The sequence below is a fragment of the Physella acuta genome, unplaced genomic scaffold (assembly GCF_028476545.2).
Source record: "Physella acuta isolate Inbredline_101_S28 unplaced genomic scaffold, ASM2847654v3 ptg001549l, whole genome shotgun sequence".
NCBI classification, from domain to species: Eukaryota; Metazoa; Mollusca; class Gastropoda; family Physidae; genus Physella; species Physella acuta.
The window spans coordinates 96426-113035 of NW_026733064.1; the positions used below are offsets into that span (position 1 = coordinate 96426).

Consider the following 16610-nt stretch of genomic DNA (forward strand, 5'->3'; position numbering starts at 1 on the left):
TGCATATAACTTAAGTTTTTTTCCAATATTACGATATTAACTAAACTAAAATTACCAGTTTGTTTTATTTGAGCTGCTTATTTTAATCAGTGTTTACCCGGTTTTTTTAAATATCTTTTTGTTTTATCTCATATCTTTGAAACTTTGTAGTGACAATTTGTTTCTGTCACATTTTTCATCAATTACAAGTTTGTCTTAATGAATGCACTTAGTGAAGCATAGTGCATGCAACAATAGTTATGCACAACCTTGGGTATATATACCAATATTTTTATACAGCATAGGTCACGCAACAATAGTTATTTAAAACCTTGCGTATATATCAATAATTTTGCTTAATATCAGTGGCGTAGCGAGGTCGGGTGTCACGCGGTGCGGCACTTAATGGTGTCACCCCCCCCCAGAGGCGTTGCGACCCTTCCCGGGGACAAACTTTCAAGTTTACGATTTGCACCCCCCCCCCCCCCCCTCAAACTTTTGATTTGCATCCCCCCTCAAGTTTTCGATTTGCACCCTCCCCCCCCCCTCAAACTTTCGATTTGCACCCCCCCTCAAGTTTTTCTCTATATATTTTGCTATTTTTTGCCTTGGTGTCATCCCCTAAATGGTGTCACCCGGTGCGCTCCGCACCCCCCCCCCCCCCCCGCTACGCCCCTGCTTAATATAAATTATTTTTTTTAGAAAACTACAGGGTGAATGTTCTTAGAATATGCTGCTTCATAATATTTTTTTATAAAAGCTTTTGAAAATTCAGAAATACCACAAAGTATTATTTCCGTTTACCGGAAATCTCCCTAAAGATGTAAGCATACAAATATGCTCTACTAATTATATATAAAATTTCGTCTTCCAAATTAAAACGGTACTAGAGTTTTCAATATTTTAGTAACCTAAAATATAGTAAAGTACCATTTCCGGTCATTTTAAATCGTTAATGATTCTTGATAGGAGCCTATCTATAAGATCTACTTATTACAAATGAAAATATGTCCTCTAGCCTCAGGGTATCTCGTTTGCACACACAAATTTACAATCAAGATTGCAAATTTTTAAAATTTTGACTCATATTTTTTTTACAAGATTATAATACTTTCTCTACTCTATGCCTTGTAAACAAGAAAGTAAAAAAAATAATAATACGAAAACAAATTTAATACGACGCAGATAGAGGTACAGATTTAATGTAAAGAACGACATTGGCTTCTAAGATGTTTAAATAAATTATGCCTTTAGTGTTTTTGAATTGAAGAAAAGTCGCAAAGTGTTAAACGTCATAAAAAACATGTGCAGAGCGTCACTTCCTAAATCTAACATGGTGGCTGTGAAATCAGCAAGAAAAACTGAAAAACTTAAAGTTTGAAGATAAATCATAGTAAAGTGTGGGGGTAAAATGGGCGATCGTGATATATTTATGGTAGGTGACCATATTTTTAAAATGTTTTTATGACCATTATTATTATTAAGGCCATCTATGCACAAAACAACGCAGAATCAATCAAGATTGAGATCTAAATTCGACGCCATTAAAATGGTTGACTAGATCTAGATCTAGATCTAGATCTATACGCCAGCTGGCACGTGAAGGACCCAATCATTAGTACTTTATTACATAAACGCTTGTCCTTAAAACGTTTTGTATGCATTCTTTTTTCTTTATTCAATCTTTGACTAGCCGTTTCGACTTCTACTTTAATTTTTAAAATAGTTAAATTAAAGTTTTATAAAATAGGTATGTAATAGTTTTAGAAAATATGTAATCAAATTTGCAATAGCAGGGATATTTAAAACTTTCGTTTAAGGCAGGTTTCATTTTTGTTTCATTACAAACATCTGTTATCGTTTCTTGCAACCCATATCTGTTTAATAAGGACCATTGTTTTTTGTGGGTTATACTGTTATCCGGTAATTATTTTGATTCTTGGTATTCCAAAACGTTTGCGTCAATGCGACCCCCCTTTGGAAACGGCAATTTTTTTAATTTAATTAAAATTTAATAGTTAAGGTTAGGACGCAGGATGTTACTAGGGGGTCAGAGTGGCCGGGCGAGTAATCACGTGGTTGTAAACTCTTAATGTCCCAAGTTCAAACCCTCGGGCAGATGAGATCGATTAGACGGGGAGAGATTATCGAAATCAAATATGAGGAGTGTCCCTTAGGTTTAGGCAGTGAGATTACCAACTCTGGATTCCCTTCGGCAGTTCCTGCTGATGCCAAATTGTACAGGTGACGTCCTGTCTATGGAGCTGTGTAGAGAGAGTGGACCAGGTACATAGGCAACATCTGCCTTTTCTCATTTTGCTGCCCAGGCTTTGTGCTTAGATGTCCAAGTCGCAATTATCCAACGTTTTTTTGTTGTTGTTGCTATGTGAGGTGGAAAGCTTATGTACCAATGTTCCTACCCAGTCCACAGAGAGTGCGTGGACCCAGCTGCCGTTTCAAATCCTAATTGACATCTTTAAGAACCTCAGCAACAGGGACAAGTTTAACGCAGCCATGACGTGTAAGGCGTGGGTTCCAATCTTAGACGTACCTGCATTGTTTACCACTGGACATTTTCTGTTCCCGTTGGATGACGACAAGAGGGCGCTGTTGTTTGCAAGGACACGAGGAAAATGGCTACGTCACGTCTACGCCGACTGTTCACGTTGGTCTTGTTATTCTTTCTATTCATATTTTTTTTTAAGTCATCGACCTTGTATAAGCTAATAGATTTTGTGTATAAGCTAATAGATTTTGACTTTTTGTTTTCTTCATTACCAGAGTTTCTTTCAGGCATCTCTTCGGGAACACCCCCCCCCCCCTAAAAAGCGCGCCCATCCTACTCCTCTCCCGAACAAAAAAGAAAATAAATAATGTGTGAAAAATGTATATTTTAACCAGAGCCCCGCTCCTTCCTGAAATTTAAGTCAATTCCCCCCCCCTTTGAAAGTTTCAAGTGCCTTCCCCCCACCCGGAGAAAAAAATGTCCAAACCACCGTTCATTACAGAGAAACTCGATGACACTGACACGGAGCATCGTGGCCCCCGTACACCCCCGGGGACAGAGGTTGTGTACGAGTTTGTGGCCAGTCTGCTTCAGGGTAGATGCATCAAACTTAGAACGATCTCCCTGAAAAATATCGCGTACCTCAAGGACTACTCTGGCGGGGTTGATTACTACACCAGGCCCGTGTCCGACCTGGTCAACATAATACGCTCCATGCTGGAGGAGCAACAGGAGTTACGGGCACTGGATCTGACCAATGCCTGGCTAGGCTATGACGAAGGTCAGTGATTCTTGTTTAACAGCTGACCAAGGTCAGTGTACTTTATTGGGTGGTATGGGTGGGGGGGGGGGGGGGGTAAATTAAACTGTATTATACTGTCAATCATACTTGTCAGGTAAGCGGGGGTTTAACCATCTCCCATACATTACGCTCTGGCCTCCGCCATCTAAAATCAACAGGGCTAAATGAAAAGAGGCTGACAAAGGAAGACCCAGAGGCGCAATCTGAAAAAAATATACCAAGAAGATTGGATACCTGGAGGCAGCTTGATGGGTCTACGACTAATTCCCGAAAGACACTTGCCAGAATGCCGTTTACCCCGAAGGCCGTTTTTCGGAATAGACACTTGCCCGAGTGCGACAAACGCCCGAATGCGACAAACGCCCGAATGGACACTTGCTCGAATGCGACAAACCGTTGGAGAGACTAACCCAGGAAAGAGACGCCCGGAAATATCTTTTCAGCGACCTATGTCCCCCCCCCCCCCCCCCCCCCAAGGACGGAGTGGTCTAGCGGTAGAGAGCTGGACTGCTAACCCGTAAGTCTCGAGTTCGAATCCGGGTTCAAGTCAGTAGACCGTCCCTGAGTCCACCCAACTCTGATGGGTACCTAACTTATGTTAGGGAAAGTAAAGGGCGGCTGGGCATAGTGCTGACCACACTATCTCTTCATATGCCGAGGTCACAGAAACATGTGAACTCTACTTCACTTGCCCCATAGACCGTCAGGTTTGAAAGGGAAACTTATGTCCCCCCAAAGGCGCGAAAGGCTAACTTAACATCCACTACCTTAACTGTATCATCTTCCAATTGTTTACTTTGTCAGCCTTTTTTTTTGTGTTTTGCTGCCACTGTTCCTTGTTTTGGAAGTTTTTGCTAAACCAGAAGATACTATGAAGTGGCCGAACCATAACGAGCTTTCGTTTTTAGCGAACGTAAGCAGACCATCATGATGACCATTGGATCATACCACATACTAAATCATTGTCAATGCTGCATTTTTTAATTTTAATTTTATTTTTACGATCCCTAAACATAAAGGCGTGTGGTCATATGCTAAGGCAAAGTACTATTGAAATACAACTAATGTAAATTTACAATTTATAATAACACTCACATAATTTCTCTGCCCTATTTTGAAAAGGTTATTAAGCGCCCTAGGCAAAACGTATTAAAACGCCCCCCCCCCCCCCGCAATTTTTCGGGCCCCCTTATGTATATATATATATATATATATATATATATATATATATATATATATATATATATATATATATATGGTGACTGGACAAATGATCTTAGACAAAATATCTCACGGACAAATGATATCAGGACAGATGATCTCAAGGTGAAATGATCTCACGGACAGAAGATACCAGGACAAAATATATCAGGACAAATGATATTACGGTCAAATGATCTCAGACAAAATATCTCACAGCTAAATTTTAATGGTGTATTGTATGATTTTAGTTGATCTGAACATTTTTTAATTGACAGTCAAATGGTCTTATTTACTATATTTAATATTGTTTATAGGCCTCAATAACAATTGTGAGAAATGTTTGCCGCATAAATTTGTCATTTTGCACTAAACATTTTAACATTAAGATTACTAATATAGTATGCGAAGATTAAAGAAATTTTTCGATAGACAACATAGGTGGGCTTGCCAAACATTTGACAATCCTACATTGTCAGGTGGACGAAACTAGATCAAAGTAATGAAATAGCAATAAAGACACACCTTCGTATCAAGGTGGCCGCCCACTTTGATGGCAGAGACATGCCTTTAGGGGAAGACAACAGTCCTCCATGGACAATACAAATAGCATCTAAAGTCAATAGTTATGCGTCGGTCACACATCACCGATCAGATGACAAAAGCTTATGTAAACGGCAACGGTGATTGCGAAGCTAAGTTTGTCGAAGTGTGCATGCAAACAAAGCAGTATTGGTGGTGATTACTCTGCTATGGCCTCTTTCGGTACCATACAGAAAGGGTATAAGACATTAGTTTCTGGTGAATTTCTGTTCATAAAAGCCAGAAGTGGTGCAGCAGGCAAAGAGGTTCGGAAATGTGAAGTTAGAACATGTCGAGCAGGAGTTCCCACAATACATGATCACATAGTATTGGAGAGATGTTATCATAACGATGTACCTGCCAGCAAAGAAACGTAAGCGTTATGTTTGTGTTGATGATGTAATATAAACAATAGTTTAACGTTTGACCTGAAAACCCATTCATATTTTTGAAAAATATTTCGCGTGATATGAACATTAATGTTGTATAGCTATCGTTACTTTATTTGTGTTATACATTATCATTTATTATACCTTTCAGGTTAAAAGAGTAAGTTTGTTTTAATTTTTACTAATTCAAATCAAATGCTACTACAAAGATTAAGTTTAATGTATCTTTTCATTGTTTGTTAAGTTTTAACAAATTCATTTTATTCACAATTATTATGGGTAAAAAAATAAAAAAAAAACATATTGAGAGTCAATAAAAAAAAGGTCAAATCAACTAAAATCATCGCACATACTATTAAAATTTTGCTGTGAGACATTTAGTCTGAGATATTTTGTCCATTGTATCATTTGTCCTGATATATTTTGTCCTAGTATTTTTTGTCAGTGAGATCATTTGACTTTGAGATCATTTGTCCTGAGATCATTTATCATATATATATATATATATATATATATATATATATATATATATATATATATATATATATATATATATATATATATATATATATATATATATATATATATATATATATATATTAGAATACTGTCTCTCTAAATTCTAAATTAAATCATTTCATAGCAAAATATATCCATCGTGAGACAACACATCACACAAGATACGCTCGAAGCCATTTCTGGCTTGGAATAATCAAGTTTTTAAATTTCTTATTTACGCTCAACTAAAATTATGAATAGGTTCCTTCTTATTTGACAAGTCGGCCGAAGACTATGAATAAAAAAAAAAACTTGATATGTGTGATGGTTTCCCGCGTTCTTTTCTTTTTTTTTTAATCATTAATACTATTAATTTGGAATTAATTCCTTTTTATAGCTTAGGCATTCTTCAGGATGCTGAAGTTTAATAATTCTTAAGAGAAGAATTTATAGTTTTAATTCGCATAGTAAATAAACTATTTTAATTAGTTTTATCGGCACCCCGATTCGACTATCTAAAGGAGAAAATAAGTCATGGAAGTGGTTTAAAGATTTGCCTATTTTTTTTTACTACAACTTATACAGGTTTTTCTCTCTACGCAACAGTGTTTTAGTTACTGTAGAACAATCACTCCTGCAATCGATTAGTTTTTATTTTTACATAACCACTAGTCTATCAAAGTGCAAAAAAATATACTTTATATACTTTATTGTCGGATTTTGTCCCCCCCCCCTCCCTAAACGGCCTGCGTTATGCGCCGACACAAAAAGGCCGCAAACGTGATAGGTACTAATATAAAGAGCTTATTACTGGATTATATACAGTCGAAATAAAGAATGTGGACTGCTACTTGGCATTAAAACAAAAGACTTATGTAATTGTTTTCTACATCAATTGTGTGACACTAAAATAATAATAACTTTCTCAAATATTCTTAAATAACACTACAAAATTTTGATATATCTGAATTTATGATTTTTTCAAGATTAATATAAGTCCCCTTTACTCCGTATATGATGAAGTACTAAGGGGTAAAACGCAGTGTTTCTTCCAGACTTTTTCTCCGGGTGGGGGGGGGGGGGCACTTACAATTTTCGGGGGGGCGGTAGACTTTCTTCGGGGGGACGGACACTGTTAAAAGTATATATTTTCTATATAAATTATATAAATTTCATTTCGTTCGGGAGGGGGGGGGGGTGGTAAAAGCCCCCCCCCCCCCCCCCACGAAGAGATGCCTGGAGGAAACTCTGGTAAAACGGTGAAAACTGTCAAAATTTCATGTGCTTTTTGTGTACGATTACAATACTTTCTCTATACTCAGTATACGAGAAAGTAAAAAGGCAAAGTGACTGTTAAAAACAGAGTTTCTTCCAGGCATCTCTTAGCCCCCCCCCCCCCCCCTGAAGAAAATCTACCACCCCCCGAACGAAATGAATTTATATAGAAAATTTATACTTTTAACAGTATCCCGTCCGCCCCAACCCCCTGAAATTTTAGTCCGCACCCCACCCCCTAAAAATTTCAAGTGCCCCCCCCCCCCCCCCCTCACAGAGAGAAAAGTCGAGAAGAAACGATTGCTAAAAAGCACCCCGACCTTTTCAAATAAGGGAGGTGGGGGCGCATTTTCAACAACGCGAATACTTAATTATAGGTCTAATTTGAAGATGGGGCGCAAAATTGATAGTTCGTCCTGGGCACCTAAATAGATCACTAAGCCTTTGTATATAGTTAACGTAATCTAATCAAAGTTATAAATTATTAGGTACTTTTAAATAATTGCGATTTCACATTTTTGCGCCCCCCCCCCCCATACGGACAGCGCCTTAGGCGACCGCCTGGTTCGCCTTATAGGTAGCGCCGGCCCGGAAGATTCCTGATGTAGCATCACGAAACCTATATTCAAAAGGAAAACTTTTTTTGCACAGTCCTGACGTAAGTAAGCGCCAAACAGCTCTAATAAATGAAACCTTTTTGCAGGCTGCCGTCTCTTGGAAGAGGCCAGCTCAACCTGCGCGAAAACTCTGCGCAGACTTGCCGTGGATAGGTTTGTGGCAGTAACGTACAGCGACTCGGATTTAAGTGATTTTCATTCAGCTCTATTTTCGTTTAAAAAATTGACTGGTAAGTTTTTATTCATCTAGTTTTTTTTTTATATGTATGTATTAATTTTTCATGATCCTTTCCAAAAATTATTTATGTCGTTGTTTTTTTTTCACATGTGAATTTTGAAATCATTGTGTAAAGTTGTATGATGAGAATATAACACCGAATCTGATTGTATTTACGATTGTTTTTATCAAACAAGGGAAAACAGAGTTGTCTGTCGGGAAAAAATCATGAATTTGGGAAAATCGTAGCCGAGGGGCAGAAACCGAGGACAATCGCGAAGTGTTGAGTTCTGTTCTTTAGCCCATCAAGTTTTGATGTGCATCTGGTTAATATAATGGACAATGTGTTTTTTTAAAAAAAAAACTCGTATTCGATGGCATTGTTTTTTTTATTTACATGGCTATTGAGCAAAAGTCACCGCAATATACAATGTTTTATATTTTAGTGAACTAATCATTTATCTCAAAATCCCAAACTACAGAAATAGGAAAGTTTACATTTCTAAAAAAGTGAAAGTAGTAATTTTTTTTTTAAATTCTTGGCAGGTTTTCAAACTATGTTTCAAGTTTGTTATATCTGAGAGCGGTTGACGTGTTTCGAGTAGTTACAAAATGTATAAATTGTATACTACGGAGGTCGTCTAGATCCGTATTCGTTCACGTTGTTCTCATACGATGGAGCATTTCTTGGAGAATAAGAGAGAAATATTTGCTGATGCCTGAATTGATCCCCGCACTTTTGTTTGGAAGTAACCATTTAAATCCAGTTGTTAGGAGTAGCACTCTCCGTTACATTGAGTTTTATATAAACTAGTAGCCCATACCCGTTGCTGTCCTGGATGTAGAGTTTCTTCCAGGCACCTCTTCGAGTGGGGGGGGGGGGGGGTAGAGGGCGAAAAAACTCTACCGCCTCCCCCCCCCCCCCACCCCCACGCCGAACGAAATAGAATTTACATAGAAAATATATAAATTTACGAGTGTCCACCCCCCTTCCCTGGAAATTTTAGTCCGCCCCCTACCACCCAAAAATTTCAAGTGCCCCCCCATCCACCCCCTACTCCGAAGATAAAAGTATGCATGAAACACCGGATGTAAATACAGTTTACAAATTTCATTCAAGTGTTCATATGTGAATGTGGTTGCTTAATAGTGATGTAGAGCTAATTGGTCGTAATGATTGCACTTCTGACCAGATGCTTGCTAAGCGAGGCGATTCGGTGCAGCGTGGTCGAGTCGGTAAACCGAAAAGTCTCGAGTTCGAACCCTCGGGCTCGTTAGCTGGGGACAGCCACTCTTCTAGGAGAGACAACTCCAAAATCAAACAACTGCTGCCTTGTGTTCTTGGTTGGACAAAGGCTATGGAAGCAAATCCAAAAAGAAAAGCAGGCTGAAATCGGAGTCAATGGCCTCGATGGCGCATAAGCAGTTGACACGTATCCTTAATTGTGATGGAGGCGTGGTCGAGTTGGCAAAAAGCTCATGGTTGATAAATTCGAAAAAAAAAGTCTTGAGTTCAAACCCTCTGGCAGATAAGGCTCGATCCCTTCCAACACTAAAAATTAAGAACGAAAAAAAAAGAAGAAGGTGCAGCGTGGAGTGGTGGGTTCGGATCCTGTCCAGGTAAAAATGCCGTGTAACTGAGTCTACCCTTGCTGTTGAAATTACACACTTCATCAAAAGTGTTCCACAACAGGAAAGACGCCTGCTTTCAAACCTTCTACAGCGCACTACGCTGGAACCTCACGTCATAATCTGTGTCTTTCAGAGCTGGAACTTGACTATGAATGTGTGAGCTGCGAGTTCTTGTATGATCTCAGGGAGGCGTCAATCGGCGGCCTGCGACTTCGAGTTTTAAAGGTTCGGGCCACATACACAGCTAATGTCGTGCGCCCAAACTCGAGTGCGACCTGGAAGAAGATAGCAGCCGCCATTCCAGATCTCAAAGTGATTTTTTTTATCAAACCTAAAAGTCGCTCCGAGGTAACAGAATATTAAAGAATACTTTAACGTTAAAAAATAACTCGACTTTATAATGTCTGGAGTGGCAGAATATTAAAGAATACTTTAACGTTAAAAAATAACTCGACTTTATAATGTCTGGAGTAGCAGAATATTAAAGAGATTATTTAAATTCAACTACCCGAGACTAGAGAAGCCCTAATAATTAACGTCAATTAAAAGCTACTTCAGCCATATATTCCTTCTAAATATAACCGATATTGTAGCATCTGTTACTATAATGAACCGACCAAGTCATTGTCCTATCACGTAAAACTGTTTCATTCAGGAGTCCTACGAGGATACCGTACCCATGATTGTTTTGACGCGATCGATGCCCCTGCACAGGTTACTATGGAATTCGGGACGTTTTATCGCTGTCAAGAACATAATCAAATGCTTCGAGTACATCTCCTGTAACTTTAAGGTTAGTCATGTCAGCGGTTTCGGGGCATTGAAATAATAATAGAAATTACACATAAATTACTGATGCATTTTTAGGTGCTAGTGCTGTGGATTCATCATCATCATCACCATCAACATCATCATCATCATCATCACCAACAACCATCTACATCATCATCATCACCATCATCATTATCACCATCATCATCATCACCAACAACCATCTACATCATCACCATCATCATCATCATCACCACCAACAACAACCATCTACATCATCATCACTATCATCATCATCACCAACATCATCATCATCACCAACAACCATCTACATCATCATCACCATCAACATCATCATCATCACCAACAACCATCTACATCATCATCATTATCGTCATCATCATCATCATCAACATCATCATCATCAGCAACAACAACCATCTACATCATCATCATTGTCGTCATCATTATCATCATCGTCATCATTGTCGTCATCATTATCATCATCATCATCATTGTCGTCATCATTATCATCATCATGTTGACCATATGTGGAGCATAGGGACGCAACCCTACCTCTCCTTTGTCCTCCGCTCTGGGCGATTCATCCAAGCTGGGCCTACGTCATTCCGACCGCTTCACGGAGAGCTGATCTTTTCCATGTTTGTTTTGGCCTATCTATTTTCCTCTTTCCTTGGGGATTCCAATCTAGTGACCGTTTGGTATTAAAAACTTTAATTTATTTGATATACACATGAAATTATTATTTCTTTTAACTACATATTTAAACGGTGTTTGTTTATCTTCTACGTCTTCTTCATCATCGTTACAACTAGTTCCCTCTTCTAACCCTTCTTCTGTATTTGAATAAGCTAAAAAGTACTGAATGAAATACGGTTTAACGAGATTTGTATCATATTTTCCTGAATTAAACCCTATAACCGGCATTTGTCGCAAATACTGTTCTAATCTACCGCTAAGAAACCTTTCAAACCCTTTGTCGTTCGACTTATTATCGCTACCCCTAGATTTAGGTGGAAATAGCTTCCTGATTTGCTTAAAAATAGGATCGAACTGTTTTCTAAATATTCCATAAGCTCCCTCGGCGATTGTGTGCAGTCTGTCAATAACTCTAGTCACTAGCTCTTGGGGGTCACCAGTCAAAATAAAACAGATGGGTTCGACGAACCCATCTACGTTTGAGGCCACAGAGCAAGACAAAGAACCTTGCTTGGCTACGCTTTTTTAACACGTTTTTAACACGTTTTTCTTAACTCAGCTTCGCGTTTGTTTGTTTGGTTGTTTGGATGTTTGTTGTTAAAATTGACATCGAAAATTAGCCCACTTCTGATTGCTCTAGAGACCTGAAATTTGGCATGCATGCTACTTTCGCCTAACAATTTCAGATGCAATCATAAAAACTAGCAATTAGTGACCGTAATTAGCTTAATTTAATTACGCCCCAAGGACCATAAAATTGAGGACATGATTTCTAAAGATACCGACAAGACTGGAGGCCTATTGACACAGTTACTTCGGCCCCAATCGATGTGAGCGCGCTGGCCGTGATCGTATAGTGGTTAGTACTTCGCGTTGTGGCCTCGACAACCCAGGTTCGAATCCTGGTCGCTCAAGATTTTTAGTCCGTGTATTTATAAACACTTTTTTAAAAACCACGTTTTTCATGTGTAGCAACGGACTAAAAAGGAGAAAATAAAATACTTAAAAAAAACTTTAAAAAAAAAAACAACGGACTAAAAAGGAGAACGGACACTTTAACACATTGTTAACGGTGACACGGTTGGTACGCTGGGCATGCTAAAATACACATAAACACGTTTTTCCTTAACTCAGCTTCGCGTTTATTTGTTTGTTTATGGGAGATTTGATCACGGGATTCGTGAGTAGATCTCCACGCCAGCAACGTAAATTACACCCTTTCTCTGTTTAAAGCGTATCGGTCGCTCAAGATTTTTTTAGTCCGTGTATTTAAAAACACTTAGTCAAGTCATACTTAATCAAGTGATTAGATAAAGTAGAAAATAAACTATATTAAAAACTTTTTAAAAACAACGTTTTTCATGTGTAGCAACGGACTAAAAAGGAGAAAATAAAATACTTAAAAAAAACTTTTTAAAAAACCACGTTTTTCTTGTGGACTAAAAAGTAGAAAATAACTATTTACATACATTTGATGACAAAAAACGTGGGTCGGGCAGATGGGTCGGGAAATTTGATGGTGAACGTACCCACGTTTTTTTGTCATCAAATGTATGTAAATAGTTATTTTCTACTTTTTAGTCCACAAGAAAAACGTGGTTTTTTAAAAAGTTTTTTTTAAGTATTTTTTATTATTAACTCAGCTTCGCGTTTGTGTGTTTGTTGTTAAAATTGACATCGAAAATTAGCCCACTTCTGATTGCTCTATAGATCTGAAATTTGGCATGCAGGTTACTTTTGCCTAACAATTTCAGATGCAATCATAAAAACTAGCAATTAGAGACCGTAATTAGCTTAATTTAATTACGCCCCAAGGACCATAAAATTGAGGACATGATTTCTAAAGATACCGACAAGACTGGAGGCTTATTGACACAGTTACTTCGGCCCCAATCGATGTGAGCGCGCTGGCCGCGACAACCCAGGTTCGAATCCTGGTCGCTCAAGTTTTTTTTAGTCCGTGTATTTATAAACACTTAGTCAATTCATACTTAATCAAGTCATTGGATAAAGTAGAAAATAAACTATATAAAAAACTTTTTTTAAAAAACACGTTTTTCATGTGTAGCAACGGACTAAAAAGGAGAAAATAAAATACTTAAAAAAAACTTTTTAAAAAACCACGTTTTTCTTGTGGACTAAAAAGTAGAAAATAACTATTTACATACATTTGATGACAAAAAACGTGGGTCGGGCAGATGGGTCGGGAAATTTGATGGTGAACGTACCCACGTTTTTTTGTCATCAAATGTATGTAAATAGTTATTTTCTACTTTTTAGTCTACAAGAAAAACGTGGTTTTTTAAAAAGTTTTTTTTAAGTATTTTATTGTAACTCTACCTAACGTGGGTAAATTGGTATGGTCGAAATAACATTCGAAATCATAAGTTGCTCAGAAGGGATAAACAAAGTTACTATCTACATCTACCCCGTATGACGCTAAAAACTCCCAGATTGTTTTCTGTGTGTTATTAAGCCCCCCCCCCCCCCTTATACCTATCTACAGATTTGCCCCCATTACGATCTTTCACGTGTCTGTTCAATTGTTTAACGGTGGGCCATAATTTTTTACACATAGAACACGCGAAAGAGTGACCCGCCCCACCTATATTATTAATGTACATAAACTGATTTTGAAAAAAATAAAAGATACACGGTCTCCCTAAACCTATCACTACTTCTAAGTTTCGGAGAAAGGACCAGATTTTCGTTAAATTCAAAAATGTCTATGTTTAAACTAAAACAGGACTCTAAGAGGGGGATTTCGACCAAACTAACCCCACTAAAATTAGACAAGGTCCCGAGACCTTGGTGCGCTTGCCACTGTTTCGCGAGATTTAATGTTGGAATTCTAAGATCTTTTACGGGTGCTATGTAATGTCTGGTTAAACATCTAAAAAAGGAGAAATTAAATTGTCTGTGTAGGATTTTGAATTTGAATCCTTTTGTAACATGTTAATGGAGTGATTATGTTTAATAAAGTCAGGAATGTCTGTAAGAAGGATGTAGGTAAAGCTTTGTCTGTGGTCGTGTGTAAGTCTACCGCATCTCCCCTTAGGTCATCTACAGGAAAAATATCGGTGTGTGAATTAAGGTTACTGTCGTTGTTAGTCTTTACGCGTTTGTTGTTTGCTATGTCGTCATATGACCTTTGTCGCTTTAAGGCAGGGGTCTCCAAACTTTTCAGCCCGAGGGCCGCATTAACTATCAAATATCAGTTCGGGGGCCAGAGTTTCTTTAAGGCATCTCTTCAGGGTCGTGGTGCCCCCCCCCCCCCCCCGAAGAACGTCTACCACCCCTCCCCCCTCCCCCAACGAAGAATAATTTATATAGAAATATATACAAATTTCAAGTGTCCACTCCCACACCCCACCCGAGGTCCACGTTTGCTCTCAAATTGTTCTTCACGTATTTCATTCTTGAAAATGTTTGTCACACAGATATGTTGTTCGAAAATTTGAAAGGTACTTTGATGCAAAAGTTTTAATGTTAGGAAAGTCTTCCTTGTGCAAAAACTTATAAAAACCCATCCTCCCTTCTTTGAAAGTGTCTCTAAGGAAGTCATTTTCTTGCAATTCAATGACCTCTAGCTGCAGTTTATCTTTGCAACTGGTCACATTTGCTACAAATAGGCTTTAAAACAGTCTCACTTCTTCTGCTTTTGAGTCCAAGTCAGAAAACCGCTACTGAAACTGCAGCCGTAAAGACCTTGCACTGCTGAAAATGCGTCAAGTTGTTAGCCTGTACTTGTTCCAAAAACATGACAAGTTTGTATCTAAAGGCCTTTAGGTGGGTGTATAGATCAGAAACTAGATTTCCCTCTCTTGCCGTTTTAGGTTAAGAAAATTTAAATGACAAGTTATGTCTGCAGCAGAGGCCAATTTCTATACCCTCTCTTCACCAGACAATAATGGCTGTGACTTTCCTTTACAACAGGAAGTCACCTATTTCTTTTCTTAGATACTCTACACAGAATTTTCTCGCAAAATTAGCAATCTTACTGATGTGAAATATGGTAAATTGCGATTTTCTGTTTGTCTCTGAACTATGTATGGTTAGATATCCGCCCCCCCCCCCCCCCCCGAACGAAATGGAATTTATATAGAAAATATATACGTTAAACAGTGACGCCACCTGGAAAATTTTGTCCGAACCCCGAAAATTTCAAGTGCCCCCTCCCCCCCCCCCCCCCCGGAGAAAAAAGTCTGGAAGAAACACTGTAGATATCCTCTTCGGTAAAAGTGTCATACATTCTATGTAGGCAAGCCAGCTCTTGTATTATGTTCAGGTCTGCATCCACACCTCTAATGAACAAAAGAAGTTGAGAGGTGAAACAGCTGTCCACCGACTCATCCATTGCAATTGGAAAATGGCGAAACTTGCTTGAATTTTTCGCTATCAGTCGCAATATTTTCACCAATGTCTGAAACACGGCGAGTAATTGTATTTGCACACAAAGCTACATTCAAATAGTTTTGAATTTGTGGGCAAAGCTCTGCAGCCACATCCAACAAACATTTATTCAGTGGACAAAAAGATCGTCGCGGGCCGGATAAAATGACCTCGCGGGCCGCATCCGGCCCGCGGGCCGTAGTTTGGAGACCCCTGCTTTAAGGGGCTAGTGTTGGAAGCGGTTCGATCGGTTTGGGTCGCTGATGGGGGTTGGATAGTTTGTTTGTCGGTCGCTAATGTGGGTTGGTCGGTTTGTCTGTCGGTTGCTGATGGAGTGTCGCTTGGTGATGTTTGGTTGCTGTGCGCTTTCTTGTAGTGTCTCGTTAAATTGGAAAGTAGTGTAAATACTTTCCCGCAAGTTGAACACGAATGTCTTTGTCGTCCGTGTGCAGAGTCGTGATGTCTTGTCAAATCGTTGCTGCGGGTGAATACCCGGTCGCATATGTCACACTTGTTACGGGTCATGGCTGGGTGGGTGGTTGTTTGGGTGGGTTGCATCTTATTCTAGTGGTTGAATCGGTTGGATGAGTGGGTAGGTGGCTGGCTGTAGAATAAAAAATAAAAATTAAAGTAATTACATAAAATAAAATAAAAACATTTGTCAACTTTAAAAACTTATGTGGGGATACTTAAAACAAAACTAAATTAAAAATTAAACTTACCTACGATTTGGTTTGAACGAGCCGTATTGATGTAGTTGGATGTAGGTTGATCGACTGGGTAGGTAGCTCAATGGTTCAATGGATGGATCGGCTGTGTCGATGGAGCTGTTGTACACTAAAAAGGAATATATGTGACTACTTATTTAATAAGATTTATTTAAAGGGTATTTTACTTAGTGGGGTTAGCTCCCTTAAAACAAGCGTAATATTGACCTTACCTCGGTGTGCACTATAAAAGTAAAGTAAATAAGTGACTACTTATTTTAATAAGATTTATTTAAAGGTTATTTTAATGGGGGTTAGGGCCT

General features: G+C 38.6%; 1 protein-coding gene across 1 annotated transcript in view; it reads left to right on the plus strand.

The window, feature by feature from the left end:
- LOC131928784 (uncharacterized) overlaps positions 1–16610 on the plus strand; it is a 36322-nt gene that overhangs the window by 15683 nt on the left and 4029 nt on the right. The window contains exons 8-13 of the mRNA XM_059284912.1: positions 1234–1354; positions 2404–2644; positions 2988–3266; positions 7935–8078; positions 9831–10045; positions 10353–10490. Coding sequence (XP_059140895.1) covers positions 1234–1354; positions 2404–2644; positions 2988–3266; positions 7935–8078; positions 9831–10045; positions 10353–10490 — 1138 coding nt within the window. The remainder of the gene's footprint in view (positions 1–1233; positions 1355–2403; positions 2645–2987; positions 3267–7934; positions 8079–9830; positions 10046–10352; positions 10491–16610) is intronic.